General features: G+C 39.9%; 1 protein-coding gene across 2 annotated transcripts in view; it reads left to right on the plus strand.

Annotated features, from left to right (window-relative positions):
• The window catches only part of CCDC146 (coiled-coil domain containing 146), a 125,035-nt gene that overhangs the window by 89,422 nt on the left and 20,546 nt on the right, over positions 1 to 15,067 (plus strand). For both annotated transcript variants that reach the window (XM_074942537.1, XM_074942535.1), the window contains exons 5-11: positions 592 to 649; positions 3,805 to 3,981; positions 5,018 to 5,091; positions 6,626 to 6,853; positions 8,630 to 8,816; positions 13,248 to 13,343; positions 14,306 to 14,476. In XM_074942537.1, the coding sequence (XP_074798638.1) occupies positions 592 to 649; positions 3,805 to 3,981; positions 5,018 to 5,091; positions 6,626 to 6,853; positions 8,630 to 8,816; positions 13,248 to 13,343; positions 14,306 to 14,476 (991 nt within the window). The remainder of the gene's footprint in view (positions 1 to 591; positions 650 to 3,804; positions 3,982 to 5,017; positions 5,092 to 6,625; positions 6,854 to 8,629; positions 8,817 to 13,247; positions 13,344 to 14,305; positions 14,477 to 15,067) is intronic.

Consider the following 15,067-nt stretch of genomic DNA (forward strand, 5'->3'; position numbering starts at 1 on the left):
CCATCCAGGCAACACCCCAACTGGGTTAAATGGCGGCTCAGAATAGATTTGGTTGGAATCTGTTTATAATCTTGGCCCTACCCATGCTTGGTGTTGGAAAAAGATGATGATAAGCATGCTGATGGTGAAGATAGTCTTTATGCTAAAGTGTACAGTTTTTTGCATGCAGTTGTTAGTAAGTGCTCTTCTACAGTTTATCTCCTTCAATATCTATTTTTTTAAAACCACATGTTTTTGATTTCAGTTTTATTAAAGAGTTTAGAAAGTGCCCTGAGATATGAAAAACATCTCTGAGGTCTCTCTAGGTATCTGTGCTCTAATTCTGTGTTGATATTTGGATTATTCTTTATGCACCAGATTCTGCAATGAAACTTGTACCTATATAATGAAATTTGTTTTTCATACCCTTATAACATCTAGATCAATATTATGGTAAGACTGACCTAAATTCAGTTTTAAAATGGTATCCAAATTATCACAGATGTTATTTCACATCACTTTTTAATGTTGGATAGCATGGACTGTTAAAGGTCTCTTTTTATTGCTTTGCATATTGTCAATGTGCTGATCTCTATGATGATTTTTCTGTAGTTTACAAGAAGACAAAAGACTCCTGCAACGGGAATATGAGAGAATCCCCAAGCAAGGTGTAAGTATGAAATACACCTCACTAAAAAAAGTCATGTTTTGAGTCCTGTTGGATAGCATGTAAAATAAGAAAACTATGCAGATGAAGATACTATTGTAAAAACTAGAACAGTAGATTTTGTAACATCTGGAATATGTGGAAAAATCAAGAGGTAGAATTCAAAGGAAAGGCTGTGTTGTGTAATTCACTTTTGAGAACCCTAAGACAAACACAAAACATTTAACTTATAAAGACATGTACGGATAGATGTCCTGAGAGAACTGTTCAAATTACAATTCTACTAATTCATAGGGCAAATATTGAAGTAGTACTTCTGGAGGAATTCCACGCCACTCCGTGGTCGCAGAAGTCATGTCATCCACAGATTGCTTTGCTTCTCTGCAGAAAAATGACTTCTGAGGGGAAGCAAAAGGAAGCTGCAAGAGCAGTCACTTACTCCTCCCCAGCAGCCAGGAGCGGCCGGTGGAGACATAGATCATCGCAGGGGAGGAGAGATTGTGTATACATGTGGGGGAGACATCACTCACTACTGGGGGGCAGGGCTGGGCATGCATGCGTGTGTGCAAGTAAGCAAACGAGGGTGGTGTAAAGGAGCCTTTTTGTAAATGACATGTGATGGGGCAAGGCCAGATGGCTATAGAAAAGTAGTGGAAGATAGATATATTAACTCCAGGCTAAACAAATCCCTGGTACCAGGATAAGTGAAATGGCAGCTGCTTCAGGTCAGTTAAGACATTTGGGGCCAATTAAGAACTTTCCAGAAGGCAGGGAGAAGGCTAGGTTGATTGGGACACCTGAAGCCAATCAGGGGCTGGCTGAAACTAGTTAAAAGCCTCCCAGTTAGTCAGGTGGGAGTGCATGTCAGGAGCTGTGGGAGGAAGTTGCACTGTTGGAGAGGCTGAATAATACACACCATATCAGGCACAAGGAAGGAGGCCCTGAGGTAAGGGTGAAGTGGAGCTTGAGGAAGTGATGCTGCTGGGGGGGGAAGTAGCCCAGGGAATTGTACATGTAATGTTTCTAAAAGGTCAGCTGCCATAGCTGATACTATTAGGGTCCCTGGGCTGGAGTCCGGAGTAGAGGGTGGGCCCGGGCTCCCCCCCCACCTTTGCCCCCTGATTAATCACTGAGACTGGGAGACAATAGAGATGGTGCAAGGAAGGATAACTTCTCCTCACCTCCCTTGCTGGCTTATGATGAAAATGGCTCAGTAGACTGTGACCCTTGTCTGCAGGGTCACAGTGAGCCTCTGAGGCTAGTGAAATCCGCCAGGAAACGCAGGACCCACGGAGCCAAAGACAGAGCTTTGTCACAGACAGTATAGCCTTATAAATGCTTATGGTGCTTTAGTGATTAGAACTGGTCTAAGTTTTCAGACTGAAAAATTTTCCTTTCAAAATGTGCTCCATGAACTGTTTACTACTGACCTTTCTGGAGACTGTCAGTAGCCAATACAAATTGTAAGTTTGATACCCCAGCCCTCATTTGCTCTTCAGTTACCTATGATTGTAATACTGAGCATATGGCTGCATATATTTGTTGACTAATAACTAGAAATGAAGGATCAAACTTAGCTACATTATTATTAGACAAAGGGTGTTGGGAAATTTCCTCCAGTGCTCCCCACTCTCATTCTCCATCCATTGTATTGTAGTTTAAATAAATTCCCAGAATTTTGCAGAAGTTTAAAATATTGTACACAGAATTTTAAAAAATTTGGTGCAGAATCCCCAAGGAGTAAAGTAGTAACAAATTATATTTCATATCATATACTGTAATACATATATCATTCAGAAGAACTAATCTTAATCCTTTCTTACAATATTATTCCCTTTCCACAAAATATAAAAGAGGTCTTTATATACTGCTTGCTTTTCTGATCATCTTAATCCTCCCACTGTGCTCAGAATTTATATTTCTTCCATTCAAACAATAGCAGTGGTGTTTGTTTCATAAAATTGCCCATCATCTCATTAAAGGCCTGATTCTGCAATTCTTGCACATTTTGAATAAAAAACACTCAACAATTAATAATTGCAACAAAAGGTAAATAACATTCTGCATGTGAAAACTACAAATTCAAGATCAGTATCTGGGATAGTGGGATGTACAGCTTTTCCTGGTGAAAAATCCAAATGAACATTGCAGATGGTTCTTCTGGTTCCAGCTGGCTGACCAGGTTTAGAGCAGCGAATCTATTGACTTAGAGGTTCCTGGCACTGCAGTTTATTGGAGCTTCTGGTCCTCCAGTTAAAACCAAGTCTTCTTATCGTATGTGCAATGTGATGCAGGTGACACATAACCAGGATTCATCACTGAATTTGGTCCACTGGTTGGATCATTAGCTTCCCCGGCGTGAGCTGGGTACTGGCGGAGAGCACGATATAATAACCAACAGAAGCCAGTTGAAGGATTGTAATAGTTTTTACTGGAATTTTCCAGGCTTTTACTTTTAGTTTGCCACTTTGAATCAAGCCCAGGTTGGTAGTAGCCAAAATTTAGCATCTACTGGCTATACAGTGGCCTTTCTGAAATGAGCATTACAGTTGATGTTAAATCGACTATTGGCACAAAGGCCAAAGTCTGGACAGACATGAAAATTTAACTTCTGCTCTCACTAATAGGGTTGTCCTTCCATGTCAGAGTTGAGACATGATGATGGAGCAGTGTGCGGTAGTTAGCACTGCTGCTGCTTGTTTGAATCTGTTCTATGGGTGAATAGAGGTCTTATGGGCTATCAAGCCAAGACTTATAAAAGAAATAAATCATCAGAACAGTTGGAAGACCTGAGGCAGTATGTATGTATATGAGAAAATATCTTTAAGAGTTATATTTATTTTAAAATTTAAATTTATCTTACAACAAAATATAAAAGAAAATTTGGTGGAAATATGATGGAACCAAAGAATTTTAGGAGTTTTCATAATTGTGAAATAGGAAAACTAAACTCATGTGAATATGCAAAAATACCAAAGTAATACATAGTCCATTCAGGCTTCTCAGTCTTTTAAAGAAAAGGTGCACTTCTCTAATGAAAATCCAGAAATTATTAAACAAACAATACAATATTTTTTAACAATTGTAAGCAAGAAATGTACTTTCCCCCAAAACCAATACAAATTTGAGATACCTGATCTTTGACTTTACTTTTAAAGGAGACAGAAAAGAAAACAAAAGTGTTGAAAGAAAACTGTGAAGAGCTCCGTAAAGAAACAATCCAAAGGAGAATGGAAATTAAAGCATTGAAGGAAGATGTGACATCCAAGCAAAGGCTGATGTTAAGAGATCAGAAAGAAGTAGAGGAACTTCTTGAGCAGCAGGATGAGTTAAAAGTAACACAAGAATGAGTATATAAGTGTGTGTGTGTGCATGCGCACACTCAGGGAAACACATTGAATATTCTGAATACTTCTACTGTCATTCGAATATGTACTACCATCAGAAGGCATGACATAACAAAACACAGCTTTAATCAATAATCATGTATCATGCTGCTATACCATTCCCACAAGTAGCCCTCTGGGAAATTATAGGCATAGTACTGACAACAAGTAGCTTTCATAATGGTCAGAACTCTTAGGCTAATTTCAGGTATATAAATGTTAATGAACAAGACAGAACACAGTATTCTGAGTTATAATTAGAGCGGGTCAAGAATTTTCAGTCAATCTTTTTTGATGGAAAATGTAGTTTCTGCAAAATTTTATACAGGAAATTTTCAGTTTTGCTGACACTTTTTGATTTTTCCATCATGAAAATGAAATCAGTAACTTTCAATAAACACACACACACACAAGCTTGAGACCTAAGATAGGTAAAATTCAGAAGACGTGGATCGGTGAAAGGTTTGAGGTCAGATATTTCATGAACCAGGATGGCTGGAAATAGGAGCTTAATAGCATTGGAAAAGCAGGGCTTCCAGTCTTTCAGAAGGACACACAGCACTTCTTTCCAGACCTGTCAGATCTTGAAATATTGGACCTTAATAATGTGAAATATGTATTTATAGAAAAGGTATTTTGTGTCATTTTTAGAGTGTTTTGTGGCTTTCTCTGAGCTCTGGTCAGAACAGATTTGCCCTAAGAATTGGAGATAGATTTTCTGGTGCTCCTTGACATTGAAAATCTAGGCCTATATATTTATAGCATATGTACATTATTTGTGAGTTTTGCAAATATAATTTTGCATATCTGGTGCACTAGTCAGTAATAAAAATAGCAGCTGTGTTCTTTTGTGGGACAAACTCATGTTACTGAAAAACACACATTTCTGTTCTGGGTCATATTAGTAGTTCAAAGAAAATGTTAGTTCTCTGAAATTATGTGAAATTTAGAGCCTGTTGGTCTAACATTTCTGTTTTATTACTAGGATGAGCTAGTCCGCCTCCATGCTATTCCTCTCCAGCTTGGAAAAGATATGGACAAGATAAAACGCAAAACATTGTATGTTTTTAAATGTACCTAACTAAAATCTTTTCATTTTATTTTTATTATTTGTTTTCTCAGTAATATCTCGGTATAGAGACAACTAACAAAGTTTAAGTTCTTGATACAAAATTCTGATCAATGCAGATACAGTGTGTCCATAATCTACTTAATGAGCAATATCCATGAAACTGAGTCAAAAGGTATAGCATCAGCAGGGAAACATATCTTAGACTTGAAAACAACAATAAAAAAGGTTTTGGAATAACCTTTGGTCACAAACCATAAAAACGTCTGTTAATTCTGCATATTGAGATGGTTGATATCAGATACTACACAGATCTTACCTGATATCCCACAGATTTTTTTTCATATGTGGAACAATACTATAGATCTAAATTGATGGTGTAATCTAGCACCTAGCACTTTTAAACACATGCCAGTCCTCAGATGCTGAACATTAGCATAGCACCATTGGCTACAATAAAACTACATCAGTTTTCACCAGCTGAGGATCATGTTGTGAAATTACCAGAGCATCCAGATTTTCTGGGAGCAAGTATTTAGTTACAGTGCTCTGATCCTAGTCTTCCTATAAAAATTATTTGGTCTAATGCTTTAAATGGGGTAGATAATATCCACTCATCATCTGTTATGTTTTCCTCCTTATTCCTTACACACTTCTTTTTGCTGCCAATGGCAGGTTTCTCTGTTTCTATGTTGGGTAATTGGTACAGTAAAGCATGAGATATACTGGTCAAGGAAAAGCATACTTCTTTGAAATGCAACCAATTGCAATTTGGCTACCTTTTCTTAAAACACCTAGTGGCCAAACTGCTGTCCTAAGTTAGCATGCTTTGTACCTTATTAACCTATTATATTACACTGAAGTTTATTCTATCTCCTGACTTCATTCTCTACCTCTAATTATTTTTCTGATGTTACATTTTTGTAAATAATTCCTTGCCTCTGCTCAATTATTTAATTAAAAAAACTATACATTCCTTTTCTTTTTCTTTCTTCTTTGTCTATTTTTGTGTTTCTAGTTATCTAATTTCTTTGTACAAAAACTGATTTCACATGTGTATTGCCAAGCTGGACTGTGGCTTAGCTATGGATTTGGGAATGGCTTACTGCAAAAATACACATTTGAACCTAAACTGTAACTTGTGCTGTAGTGGTGCTCAAGTGAAAGAAGAGAATGGATAAAGCCCAAAAGGGAGAACTGCCCACTGTAACAAGTCATCAAGAGCGAGTGATCTGAATTCAATCCTCCAGTCACTTGGCATGCTCTCACCAACAAGTGTTAGCTAAGAGTACATGATGCCCTAGTTCAGAGGAGCAGCAAAATGCGCTTCCGAATACTATCCCCATAGCCATGAGGACTCCTGTCCAGGGCAACAGAACAATTGTAGCAGAAGAGATGCTGAGCAATAGTTCTGCTTCTACTCACTGCAGCAGGAATGAAAGCATTTGGTCTTCGGTCTATATTTCTAGAGCTGGATCCATTTTTAAAGATGTGATATTATACTGTTTTAAAATGTGTTCTCAGAGATATAGAGAAGAAGAAAAAAATTCTCGTTGACCACGTTCAGGAGTTAAATAATGCCCTTAAAAAAATGGAAAAAAAGAGTGAAGAAGTATTGGAAGAAAAGGAAGATGTAATGAAGGAATTGGATGGAAAACGAGCTTTGCTTGAAAGCAAAGAGCGAGAATTCAACCATTTGACAAAGTTACTAGAAATGAGCAAAGAGAATGAAGCAACAGCCCTGGCAGACAGGTTAGAATAGAAGGCATCAGCCATGTATTCAGAAATGGTATGGGTGAGCACTCATCTATTCTGAATGAATTATTCTTTTCTTGGTTATTGCTTTAAATAGCTTTATTATTGACTTCATAAAATCACACTATTTAACATTACTCTAATTTCACCATGGATTTATATAATTTCTGTTCATTGAGTTATGTTGGTGATCAAAACTTGATGTTATCATACAAGAGAGAAATGCAGTAAGGTCCTGATCCAAAGCCCACTAAACTGCATGGAACAGCTCATTGATTCAGTGGACATTGGATCAGGCCCGAAATGAGAATCCACAAGACGGAGGCTGATGACAATCTTCCACTGTGCCTGAGCAAAGATTGGTTTCAGAGGAGAGGGGTGCTGACAAAGGCCCATTTGTGGCTCCATGATTCTTCTGTTCCACTCCAGTAGGGAGGGGCAGCTTTAAGTTACACTGCTTGCAGAAGACCTGCCTCCAGCAAAGAATTGGGTATAGCAGAGCCTTGCTCTGCCACATCTCCTCCCCTCAATTCGCCTCTGACATGGTCACCACCTGACTCACCTCCTCCTGACCCCTGACATCCTTCCTCCCCACTTACACTGGGCAGCACAGCTTTGGTGGAAGAGGCAGCAAAAGCAGGTGGCAAAGCTGGCACAGGGGGGGTGGGGGTGGCAGAGCCACCTCTACCAGCTTTACAACAGCCAGAGATTCCCAGTATCACCAACCAGAAGTGTTCAAACATCTTGAGTCATGCCTCCCCAAATCATGATATTATTTAAAAATAGTACATTTGGGATTTTTTTATGTGCTTTCTGGTTTCTGACCCATTAAGGTTCATGCTGATCATGCTTTCAAGCATTTCTTTGGAACCAGGAGGGCTAGAAACCTGCTTATTGTTTTGAAGTGAATGCTGAGGTTCTCATATAATCACTGGGCTCTGGGAGCTGTGACTTTAAGAAGAACAGCAGAAATCATGAGAACTGTAATAACATCGTGAGAGCTGGGAACAATGGATTACCCCTACACAGGGAGAATTCCCTAGGGGATTTCTCCAGGTGATTTAAATGAGTAAGCAATGCAAAGTGAATTTAGTGGCTCAGAAAACCTAGCCCAGCGATTTTCAAAGGAGAATAAGGGTGTTAGGCACCCACATTCCATTGAATTCCAGCTGGATTTGGGCAGCCAGCTCCTTTAGACTCCCTTATAAATCCCAGTCTCTCTACATCTGGTAATCAATATAAACTGCTATAATGCTTCAAATCTCAGATCTAGGAGATATTATGCCTGAATCTAGCCAGCTTCAATTTTCTCCTTTCTTTGTGGGGAAGGATGTATACCTGTAATAATAGCCTTACCTTTAGCAGTAATCCTTCTGCCCTTTCTGTTTGTATCTCGCATTAAAGAAGATTGGAGGAACTGATAAATGGAAATTTACAAATGAACAAAATTTAGACTCCCTTAGATATTAAATATACATTTTAATTCTCACTTTAAGAAATAGAAATAATTTCTCTCTTATACTATGAGTAATTTTTTAGCACTGTTGAAACAAAGCATGGGAGTGTTGCCATTGGCTTCAATGGAGTCAGGATTTCACCCATTATGTTTTAGGAGAATGGCCATTAATGTGCGACAAGATAGTTTTTTCTATTTTATTTTGCTGCTCAGCTGCCATAATGCTTTTCCAAACTCCATGTAAAGGGGTCATGTTTGTTTGCATACATCTATTGGATAGGTTTTCTCTTTCTGAAATATTCTATATATCTATGCAGGGCTGGTCTGGAAATTGGTTTACGTAACTGTCTCTTGGAGAAGCAAAAGCAGCATGATAATCTGATTTTTAAACAAAGAGAGAAAGATAGAGATTTGAGAAATTTAAAAAAGATGGAGATGCAATTGAAAATCGCTTATGATTCCTTGGAGCAAATTAAATTACTGCATGAAAGGCTCACATTAGAGGTCTGTATGCAAAACAGTGATGACAAGAATTAAAAATATTGCAATAGAAAATCAAATTAAGAAATACTTTTAAAATGGTTGCACAAAAATAAAAATAAGACAACATTTTAAATTTCTATGTACAGAATACAGGGTGTTGCTAACATTTGTACTCAGAGTTCTTGCATTTATAGCTTTCATAAGTACTACATCTGTTTGGCTGTATCTGTGTATGTGAGTATTTGTTATCTGCACAGCACCCACAACATGCAAGGCACTTTATAGCCATGAAAAAAATATAGTCCCTTTACCCAGAGGACCTTACTAACTAGATCAGGGGTGGGCAAACTTTTTGGCCCAAGGGCCACATTGGCGTTGCAAAACTGTGTGGAGGGCCCGGTATGGAAGGCTGTGCCTCCCCAAACAGCCTGGCCCCCACCCCCTATTGGGCCCCTCCCACTTCCCGCCCCCTGACTGCCCCCCTCAGAACCCCTCACCCATCCAACCCCCCCTGCTCCTTGTCCCCTGACCGCCCCCTCCCGGGACTCCCGCCCCTATCCAACCCCACCTCCTCCCTGTCCCCTGACTGCCCCAACCCCTCTCCAAACCCCCATCCCCTGACAGGTCCCCCCGGGACTCCCACTCCTATCCAACCCACCCCCCCCCCGCTCCCCGTCCCGACCCCCCCCGCCCCAAAACTCCGCCCCCTGACAGGCCCCCTGACACTCCCAAACCTATCCAACTGCCCCCTGCTCCCTGTCCCCTGACTGACCCCCGGGACCCCCAGCCCCGGTCCCCTTACCATGCCCCTCAGAGCAGCATGTCTGGCAGCCGCGCCTCCCGGCCAGAGCCAAACATGCTGCCGCACTGCCCTGCAGAAGCACACAGCTCCGCCGCCCAGAGTGCTGCCTGCACGGCAGCGAGGCTGCAGGGGAGTGGGAACAGCAGGGGAGGGGCTGGGGGCTAGCCTCCCGGGTGGGGAGCTCAAGGGTCAGGCAGGACGGTCCTGCGGGCCGGATGTGGCCTGCGGGCCGTAGTTTGCCGCCTCTGAACTAGATAGACAACATACAAGTACAATACAGGGAAAGGTTAAGGAGCAACATGAAGAAGTGTGAACAAACAACAGACTATTACACATATCTGGTAGTGCCACCATTTTATTGTAATCTTCACTGAGGAGTAACTGGGATTTGTAGGCTGTTTGAAGAGGTGTGTTTTAGGAGGCTGGAGGCCTAGCAAACTGAGTCGGGTGTTTAAAGGCATGCCACCTGTGAAGTGCTATAAGTATTGTTATCCCCACTTATGAGAGGTCAAAATAACTGAGTGGTTTGCTCAAGGTCACAGAAAAAATTAGTGATAGACATGACTAGAACCCAGGATTACATGGCTCCCAGTTCTTTACTTAAATCACTAAAGCACACTTCCCTTTATATTGTGCAGGTTTCTTGTATGTTACAGTAAATCAGGTTCTTTCTTTGTTTTAACCTGATTCCAGGGAATTGATACCATTTGATGTTTGGTATTACGAATAAAGTACTCTTGTTACAGTAAATCAGGTTCTTTCTTTGTTTAAACCTGATTCCAGGGAATTGATACCATTTGATGTTTGGTATTACGAATAAAGTACTCTCCTCTATGTCTCCTTCATTCCCATTCCAATTACATGTCTGTTTATTTCCGCCCTCTTCCTTCATTTCCCCAATCCACTGTCCACATGGCTTTCTTTGTCTTCTTTTCACACTCATGCCTTCTATCACTCTGCCCCTTATAAGAACAGTTTAATTCGCCTTGTCTACCAAGCACCCTCCTTCTCCTCCTTCAAAGCCTTCCTTAAGGAATTCCACTGCTCAAGTGAGCTGTAGCTCACGAAAGCTTATGCTCAAATAAATTTGTTAGTCTCTAAGTACTCTAAGTGCCACAAGTACTCCTTTTCTTTTTGAGGAATCCTCCTGATCCTCTCCTAACTAGTTGTTCCCCAACTCTCCATTTCCTGAACTATTGTTCTGTGCCTTGTGTTGGCTTTGTTTTTCTTGTCTGTTGAAGATTGTAAACCTGTCTTTCAAAATTCTAATTCCCCCTTGGCAAGTAATTATTTTTGACAGGATAGTAAAATATCATCTCAGTAAAAGGCTACTGAGCAGATATGCCAGGCCTGGTACAATTTAATTACAATTTTGCATGGCTGTTGTAAGCTCTTTGGGGCAGAAAATGTTTACTATATGTTTTAAAAGTGCTGTTTAAATTTATAAAGCTGAAACTATTACTTTATAATTTTACTTCTGCTATCCCACTCACCATTGCAAAAACAAAAAAGGGATTTCCTTCTGAATTCATCTCACTGCTTATTACTCATCCTGTGACACAATTCAAGTGGGAAAAAATGCACACGAAGTTGCTGTTGTTTTCCAATCAAGGATTATGCAAGACACAAGTTTCAGACTCAGCTTATTTGAAATATTGCTTAATGGGCTGATGAGTGTCCCTCCAGTGATAATAAAGGCATTAACCAGCTGCCTCTTAGTAAGTCCAAGGAAATGGGACCTCTTCTGTGCTGCTGTAAACAAATTTTGCTGAAGAAAGAACCATAACTGGCCACTATGGTTGAATGTCAAACTCAAACTGACAAAAATCAGGGGCATTCAGAGTTTAAAATTCACTATATTCAGTGAGATCCTCACCCCTGCTCCTTCCCCTTTATATCAGGTAACAAGGGTCAAGCAGCATAAAGGTGCTCTGAAAGTTCAGTTGCAACAGGCACTGTGGAAGTCAACCATAAGGTTGCCTCCCAAGAACCGTCTTTCAAGCTCTAGCATAGAGAGTGTGCCTGGGGAGGGGGCCACAGAACACAGCCCTGTTGAGATTCTGGACAGCATGGCCTGCAGGCCAGCCCCAAGAGACGGCTGTAATTTAGACAGGCCCTGAGGGCTATTTCAGATATCCTGGGGGCTTCTCCAGCCCACAGAACAGTCCAGGATCAGGAGCGCACAAAGGTGGTGTAAAGCAATATGGCCAGCCTCAAGAGATCAAAAAGTATGAGTAAGACCCTCTCAACAGCTCAAAAATCATGTCAACCCCCCAAAGTCATGAGCTTTAAAAAAAATCAAATCATGTGACCGTGGGCAAGTCACTTGGGTCAAATTTTAAAAAGTGGCATCTGATTGTGAGTGCCTCTGTTTTTGGGAATCCAACTTGAGAAACCTCGAGCCTGATTTTTCAGCTCCCTTTGAATTGAATTGGAATTGTGGGTGCTCAACAAATCTGAAAGTCAGACCAAAGTTGTCTCAGATTGGGCACCCGAAAACTAAGGATGCCAAAATCAGGTGCCACATTTGAAAATTTTGGCCTTCATTTTACTGTGTTTTAATTTTCCCATCCATAAAATGGAGATAATATCCACCTTTGTAATACTATTTAAGAACCACAAATTAAGAGTGCTATGTAAGTGCAAAATATTATTTATTATCTATGTTAGTGTATAGAATTTTGAAGCTGGTTGTACTTTAAAAATGGCATCTTGGGGTTCAGAATTTATTTTGGCTGTGTGACTTCTGGATCCGGTGTACTCAGTTTGCAAGTGAAAAAAATACTATTTCTAACTGCCAGCATTGCAAACTCGACACAAGCTGTCCCTCTTACATACTGCTACTAGCAGAGGTTCTTCAAGACACATTAGTTCCTCTGTGGCACCTGTGTTATCCCATTGTCTCCAAATTATACCCCAGTGAAACTTTGCAACACAAATGTTTTTAGTGGAATTACACTGATATCATTTAATTGGAACTTAATTTCTAATCAGTCTAGGCTTCATTATAATATCTGAGTCACTAAACAATTCTGATGATGATGAACAAGATGGAGTATATTCAGCTCACTCTATTATTTGTTTTGGCTTCTTCAAGGCTAACAGGAGTAAGAAGCCCTAAAATTGCATTAAAATCACTAAAAGCAGCAGGTATGACTTTCATTATATACAAGGGTTAAATATTGACCCCCCCATTAAGTCAATGGCAAAATTCCCATTGTCTTCAGTGGGGACAGGATTTCACTGAAAAAACTATCTGTGAAGCTAGAAGGTGATATTTTTACAGTCACCTGTCAGACTAGAACCATGCTTTATGCTGCAGTGAAACACTGACTCTCAGGAATGGCAGTACCGACCCACGTATGTTGTTGTGAAGTTTAGGATTTATGGCTAACGTTTTCCAGTGAAAATTTGAGAAAATTACTTTTAATGCTATTATTTATTTATTGTTTGTATTACCATAGTGTTGAGGAGCTATGGTGGTGGATCAGAACCCCATTCTGCTAGGCATTGTACAAAGACAGAACTAAAGATGGTCCCTGCCTCAAAGAGCTTACAATCTAACAAGCTGCTTGAAAGATATTATCTATGTTTACATCTTTTCATATTCTTTTCTCACATCATTTTGCTTGCTTGATTTGTCTTTTTAGGTAGATGCTATCCCTAAAGATGATGGGACATTGGTGGAAAGAAGAAGAGAACTTCAAAAAGAAGTTGAAATGAATAAGAGAAATCTGGCCCAGGAGGTGAACAGCTCTCCTTCCTTATATTTCTTTCTACAGCAACTAGCTTTCAAACTACAAGATAAAAGGGCTGTTTGCAGAAAGTTTGCCAAGCATTTCCAGTTGTAGGTGTCCAGTGAGATAATGTACAATGGAATCTGTTTTATTTTAAGACACTGTCAAGGTATTTGTCGTATTTTTAAAACTTATTTTTGCTCTCACTATAATTGGTCACCTATTGGAAGTATGAGAGAGAAATATGCTTCCTAATTAAAATGTTCTCTCCATTATAGGATCCCATCTACACTACAGCTGGAACTGTGGTGGGTGTAATTGGCTTTGGATATGGCAGTGTGACCTTATTAAAGCAAACACAGTTCAGCATGTCCACAATATAGATTTTCATGTAAATTGCCTGTGCTTGCCACCAACTGCCACACTGTCAACAGTATTAGTGCATTCTGGGAAAATCTAGGTGGCTGTCTTATAATACCTCGGTTGCTGGTTCTGTCTGAAAGTGTTGGTGTGCTAAGCACTATAATGACGAGCTCACTGGAAGTGATAGATGGTGTTTTTCAGATAGAGATCTCACAATTCCCGCCTCTTGTCCACATAGGAGTCTTTCTTTTTATGCCAGTCCCAGAATTCATTAGCATCATTGTTTATTATGGGCATTTTAAGATGTTTTGACAATCTCGGTTGTTCAGGCTGCTGAATGTTCTGGGCTTTCTTATTTTCATGCTCAATAATCTAACGGTGGATAGGCCAGAAATGTTCCACTGTGACAGAGCATTTTGGTGTATTGTTGTAGGGCATCATGCTGTGGTTCTGTTAGTACTGATTTTTTTTTTAATACCCATGTAGACCAAAACCCTTACACGGACTTTGAAAATATAAGCAAAAAAGAGCATTTCAGATTTTGTGCCTACCAGCATTGATACTACAGTTCATAAATAATATTAAAGTGAAGTTTGGTTTTACTTTAGAAAATGACAACAGATGTTGAGGCCCATATGTTAGAACAATGTATTGCTGAAGAAGATCAGCTTTTTAAGGAGCAGGAACGCTGCAGAGATGAGTTAGCCCGTCTTGCACGCCTGACTCAGGTCAAAGCTGATGAGAGGGAACAGAAATCTAAGGACTCCTTAAAAGCACAGGTAAAAATGTATGGTTCATCTCACTGGAAAACTGTTTTTGAGTGTGTTAGATTACATTACTTATCAATAAAATGATCACTCAACATAATCTCCTGCTCCCACATCCCTTGAGAATTCTGTCATAACATGAGGTTAATATCATGACATTATGTTGATTCATTGTCACCTTATGATATAATATAATAACAGTACATCAAAATGTCATCATGCCACAATGCAATGTGATGCCACCTGATTTCAGGCGTCACAAATGGCCTTCAAAACAAGAACAAGCTATAAAATAATGGGACAGAATCTAGATACCTCAGTCTAGAAATTCAGATCACAGAAGTTGCATATCATACTCCACAAAGACATGAGTATCCAAAGAATACTGATCGTCCTTCATTCCGAACGCAGGCTACAGTCCAAATTTTTCTGACATATTGTAGAATGTAATCCCTGACGTTACTTTTGGTATAAAAGAGCAAACTAGAACAGAACATCAGAACAGCCATACTGGGTCAGACCAATGGTCCATCTAGCCCAGTATCCTTTCTTCCGATAGTGGCCAATGCCAGGTGCTTCAGAAAGAATGAACAGAACAGATAA

The sequence above is a fragment of the Natator depressus genome, chromosome 1 (assembly GCF_965152275.1).
Source record: "Natator depressus isolate rNatDep1 chromosome 1, rNatDep2.hap1, whole genome shotgun sequence".
Taxonomy (NCBI): domain Eukaryota; kingdom Metazoa; phylum Chordata; order Testudines; family Cheloniidae; genus Natator; species Natator depressus.